Source organism: Chiloscyllium punctatum, chromosome 22 (assembly GCF_047496795.1).
Source record: "Chiloscyllium punctatum isolate Juve2018m chromosome 22, sChiPun1.3, whole genome shotgun sequence".
Lineage (NCBI taxonomy): Eukaryota > Metazoa > Chordata > Chondrichthyes > Orectolobiformes > Hemiscylliidae > Chiloscyllium > Chiloscyllium punctatum.
The window spans coordinates 63,467,366-63,473,365 of NC_092760.1; the positions used below are offsets into that span (position 1 = coordinate 63,467,366).

The window sequence follows — 6,000 nt, forward strand, 5'->3', positions numbered from 1 at the left end:
TGATCCTGGAGTTGAAGGGGTTGGCTTATGAGGAGAGTCAGAGTAGACAGAGATTATATTCACTGGACTTTAGAAGAATGAGTGGGGATCTTATAGAAACATGTAAAATTATGAAGGACTAGATAAGATAGGTTCCATGACTAATGAAACTAGGACAAGGAGGCATAGTCTCAAAATGGGGGAGGGGTGGGGGTGTGGGGGTGGGGGAGGAATTTTAGGACTGAATTGAGAAGGAACTTCTTCACCCAGAGGTTTGTAAATCTATGGAATTCCCTGCCTACTGAAGTGCTCGAGCTTCTTCAGTAAATGTTTTTAAAGCTAAGATATGGATCATTTTTTGAACGGTAAAGGAATTAAGGGTTATGGTGAGAGGGTAGGTAAGTGGAGCTGAGGCCACAGTAAGATCAGCCATGATCTTATTGAATGGCAGAGCAGGCTCGAAGGGCCAGATGGCTTACCCCTGCTCCCATTTCTTATGATCTTATGAATGCTGGTCTGACCAGCAATGCTCATATCCCATGAATGAATAAAAGAGGAAGGAAAATTCTAAACGTCGCTTGCCTTTTCTCCTCACATTGCTTCTCAAAACCTCTTTACAAGAAAGAAAAGAAATGGTTTCCATTTCTATAGTTCCTTAAGATATTCAAGAATGCTTGATGACCTGTATGTGCCGTCACTGTTGCAGTGGTGAATTGCAGTCAATTTGCACAATTTGCCATCCTGATGAACACTGTACAATATGGTTTTGTGATGTAGGTTGTGTGATCTGTCTCTTTTCTTTCTGGAGGGTGATTCAGGAGGTCCCCTGATGTGTCAGGGTGCAGGAGGTGCCTGGACTGTGGCTGGAGTGACATCATGGGGGATGGGCTGTGGTCGCAGCTGGAAGGACAACAGCAGCAAATCACCAAATAAGAGAGGGACGCCAGGGGTCTTCACTAAAGTCAAGGCTTTGAAATCATGGATTCAGCAAAACGTGTACAATGGTACAGAAATATACTTTCTATTCCATCACTGCATCACTTCAATTGAAATTGGACCCATTTTCTGTAGAAGGATATGGGGAATGGACAGGGTAGTGGGATCAGACTTGCACCATCAAATGTTTTGAGTCTAGTGACCCTTTCACAGAAACGTTGACTCTGTACTCTCTCCACAGATGTTGCCAGACTTGCTGAACTTCTCCAGCAATTTCTGTTTTGTTTATTTCATATCCCTGGCATCTTATGTTTTATTTTAATGGATAAGTGATTTCAGCTTGGAGCAGATTTGATAACTTCCAGATGCCCCCAAAGTACTTCACAGACAAGGTAGTAACTTTGAAGGGCAATGTGGGAAAACACTAGACTCGTCTGAACAGATCAGTGTTGCAAATAGCCAGACATTTTAGCAGTCTAGCTTGTGGGCTACATGGTGGTTCAAGATATCACGGATGACTTCCTTGTTCTTCTTTGAAGGGTGCCCTGGGATCTTTCCTCACCAGATTAGGAGTGCTAACAAGCAAACCTTGTTTGATAGCAATTGAACAGTGTGGTACTGGAAAAGCACAGCATCCAAGGAGCAGGAGAGTCGATGTTTCGAGTATAAGCTCTTCATCAGGATTGGGCAGGGGTGGGGTGGGGGGAGGCGGGGGGGGGGGGGGGGAGGTGAGGGGAGTGGGGTGGCGAGGTGTCTGAGAGATAAATGGGAGGGGAGGTTGGGGGTTGTGTCTGGGGGAAAGGCAGCTGGGAATGCCATAGGTAGATGAAGACGTGGCATGATGGTGATAGGTCAGAGAGGAAGTTGGAGCGGATAGGCAGGAAGGAAGATTGTCAGATATGACAGTACAAGAGGTCGGTGCTAAGTTTGAAGGTGCAAGCCCCCCTCCCATTTATCTCAGCCCCCTTGGACCACCCCCATTCATGATGAAGAGCTTATGCTCAAAGCGTCGACTCACCTGCTCCTCAGATGCTGCCTGACCTGCTGTGCTTTTCCAGCACCACACTCTTCGACTCTGATCTCCAGCATCCGCTGTCCTCACTTTCTCCATGTTTGATAGCAGTCCAGATGGGCAGATTATCTTCTCTAAGAGAGATTATTGAATAGTTTGGATTATTTTAATCAAATCCAAAAATTTCATAGAATGCCCACATTGAGGAAAGAGGCCATTTGGTCCATCAAGTCTGCACTGACCCTCTGAAGAGCATCCCACCTAGCCCGTCACAGTTACTGTAGCTAATCCACCTAACCTTTTTTACCCTGGACATTTAAGGGTAGTTTAGCATAGCCAATCCAACTAACCCAAACATCTTTGTAGCATAGGAAGAAATTGGACCACCCGGTAAAAACCCATTCAGACACGGGGAGAACGTGCAAACTCCACAAAGACAGTCACCCAAGGGCGGAATTGAACCTGGGTCATTGGTACCATAAGGCAGCAGTGCTAACCACTGAGCTACCATACCATTTGTTCTTGTTCTCCAATCCCCTTGCAATAAAGGCTACAGCTGGAATACTGTGAACAGTTTTGGGTCCCTTACCTATGAAAAGATATACCGATCTTAGAGATAGTGCAGAGATATGAGCTATGGAGGGACTTTCCTATGAGGAGATGTTGGGTAGGTTGGGCCTGTACTCGTTGGAATATAGAATGATGAGAGGTGACCTTATTGAAACAGATTCTTAGAAGACTTCACCAGGTAGATGTGGAAAGATGGTTTCCTTAGTGGGAGAGTACAGGACCAGAGAGCATTATCTCAGAATAAGAGATCACCCATTTAAGAGAGAGATGAGAAGGAACTTATTCTCTCAAAGGGTTGTGAATCCATGGAATTCTTTACCACAGAGTGCTGTAGAGGCTGGGACATTAAGTATATTCAAGGCTGAGATAAACAGGCTTTTAATCAGTAAGGGGATTGGGGTTATGGAGAAGAAGCAAAAATGGAGTTGAGGATTATCAGATGGTGGAGCAGACTTGATGGGCAAAATGGCCAACTTCTGCTCCTGTGTTTTATGATCTGCACGGTACCTATTTATACCTCCTCTAAGACTCATCCTATGTTTCTCTAATTGTCCCATGTCACCTACTTCTGTGTTCCACTATCATCCCTTTTCTCATTTCATTTCTCCTGCCTTCCATCGGTCACAGATCTCCCCTTGGTTCTTTCCAGCTGTTTCATTCTTTACCCTGAAAATCTCTCTTCCCACAGATGCTGCCTGAGCTGTGAAGAGTGTGTAACACTTTCTGGCTTATTGTAATGAGACTCATGCCAATATCAGCCATTCTTTCAATTAAGATCATGTCACACAGGAGAATTAATATATCTATGTTTTCTTGCAGGTTTGAACGGACAGAGCAGATCCACTTTACCTGGTATGTGAAGGCATTAGTTTGCTAATAAAGATAAAATGAAATTCCTTATACAAACTTCTCCACCTCGATATCTTTCTCTGACGTCCTTTAAGACAATTCTTAAAATCTATTTCTTTAATCATGTTTTAGGCCTTTTGACCTAATATTACCTTATGTGGCTTTGTGTCAAATATTGTTAAATGCTACTCCCATGAAGTCCCTTTGGGTGCTTTGCTCCTACCAGAGCAAATAACTCCCTTAATCACCTCGATGAGATCACCTCTTAATCTTCTACACTTAGATACATTGGAAATAAGTGCAGGAATAGACTATTCACCTTCTCAATTCTGTTCCACCATTCAATACAGTCACAGCAGATATTCTACCACAACTCCACTTTCCTGCCCATTCCCCACTCGAAAGACTATAAACCTCGTCTATGCAATCTGTCCTCTTATGTTGAATCCAATTCATCCAGAATGGTGCCCTGCTGAGCTGTAAAACATTGCATAATCACAGGTTTCTGCATGTAATCCCAAACATAGTTACAATTGTATTTGAAAACTGGTGTAAAAGTGAATGCGTGCAGAGTCAATGGAAGCCTTGGAATTCATCCATTACTTTTAGTCCATTCTGCAGAAACTCTTTAGAATAACCTCGTGATGTGATATTCAATTTATCTGGCAAGAGAACAGTGAAAACCTCTCTTACATAGGATTTGACTGAATATGAAGTCAGAATTCCAAGCCAGATTTATAGTCTCCAGTCACGATAGTGCTAACTAGAGTGGGTTCTAACCCCTGGACCTCTAAAACAGAGACAGGAATTCCAGCTCAGAGATAAAGGGACAGCCTAAGACCAGTAACCCTGAGAGTTCATCCCTTGAGCTGGTTTGAAGAAGGCAGTTAAACAAGAAAATGTTTTTCGAAAAGTGCATCACTTAATTTATTTTTGAAGTGTACTCATTGTTTTAATATGGGAAACAATTTGCTCTCAGTAAGTTTCACAGCAACAATGTGGCCAGGATGCTGGTTGAGGGGTGAATGTTGGTCCAGGACACTGACATTTCTCCTCTCTTTGGAATAAGCATCATGGCTTCAGTTTAGCATCTCATCTGTGCTGTTAGTTTGAATTATAGGATTAGGTTTCTGGACTGGAAGCCACGATCTTCTGACTCAGAAGGTGACAGCATTGTCCACTGAGACATAGTTGAAATCAACAAGCTGTGAGTAAGTTAGTTATTGATAATGGTCCTTGTGTTTCTTGCAGAGGCAACAACCTGTATGGTTAGTGATGGGACATTAGTTGCAGTAGAAGGTCATCTAGATTAACTGGAAAATCCACATCAATACTGTGAAAACAAAAAGGAAGTATCTGATCTCTCGAGTTCCCAATCTGCTCAGAAATTGCAGCATCTGAACCAACCGCATTTTAGAAAAGGCAGCAGAAGAGCCCAAAATTCCAAACTCACCAAAATCTCCAAACAACTAATTCATCAAGGAATCCTGCCTTTGTGTGTCATTCCAGGTTGACAAGTGAGCCAAAATATTAGATAACACACTATTAATTACTTCTATCTTTTCACTATGTAACTACATTTTATATGAATGCATGTAAACCGGTTGTGGTATTACCCTGGGTGCAGAGATAGTCTTATGGTGGAGATGGAACATGGAGGTGAGGAGAAGAACACATGACAAAAGGTATCTAAGGATTACGTAGTATGGGCATGGATGGATTATTTGGCCAATTCAGAGTCTTGTTAGAATTAGTAGGTTCTGCAAAGATAAGTCATGCCTGTTCAGTAGTGTTTGCATCACAAAAAATAGAACACACAATTTTTCTGTCTGTATGAACCTGAGGAGTGAGGTTAGTGCCAGTAATAACAAGTAGAATCAAAGGGACTATTAAACTCCACCTTGGGATTCCAACAAGGGGGTCAAACCTAGGGAATGTTTGGGACAAAAATTACAAGCCTACTGAGCAGAATGTGGTAATTTAAAACACTTTAAATGAATTTACCTTGCATGGAGCAAGGCCAAGGCTAAAAGCATATGAAAGAAAAGCAAGAGCATAGTATAAGAACATAAGACATCAGAAATAGGAGCAGGTGTTAAGCCTGTTTCACCATTCAATAAGATCATGGTTGATCTTTTCATGGAATTTACCTGCCTGCTCACCACAATTCTTAATTCATTTACTGTTCAAAAATCTATCGATCTTTGCCTTAAAAATATTCAATGACAAAGACATTGGTGCTGCTGTTGGCTACACTGACATGGTCAGTCATTTTGCAGTTGTGTATGTAACCACCCAGGATGAACTCTAACACATGGGGCAATGAAGCAACCGGCATAATAAATATGTACCATTGCTTACTTGTATAATAAAATGTTTCACATGTAATGGGACAAGATCCAAATTTTTGTGTGCCATTGGTAATCCTAAGCAAATGCATAAACCTTTCGAACAGTTTCTGTGACAGTTTGCAATATTACAAAACCAATACCGCTTTTCATGCAAAGTTGCATTTTGGTTTCAGCACAGTTTCTAAAAACGTTATTCACAGGATTATGGAGTCAATCTTTTTCTTAAAATCTTATAATATTGTAACATGCCAGACCAACATTTGTTGTCCATTGCTAATTCCCATTTGAGGAGATGGTGAGTCT

At 41.9% G+C, this 6,000-nt stretch overlaps 1 protein-coding gene across 1 annotated transcript in view; it reads left to right on the forward strand.

Annotated features, from left to right (window-relative positions):
* LOC140493729 (ovochymase-2-like) overlaps window positions 1-5,734 on the forward strand; it is a 36,633-nt gene extending 30,899 nt beyond the window's left edge. The window contains exons 7-9 of the mRNA XM_072592528.1: window positions 788-983; window positions 3,317-3,349; window positions 4,598-5,734. Of these exons, the coding sequence (XP_072448629.1) occupies window positions 788-983; window positions 3,317-3,349; window positions 4,598-4,659 (291 nt within the window). The 3' untranslated portion in view covers window positions 4,660-5,734. The remainder of the gene's footprint in view (window positions 1-787; window positions 984-3,316; window positions 3,350-4,597) is intronic.
* Window positions 5,735-6,000: the final 266 nt, after the last annotated feature.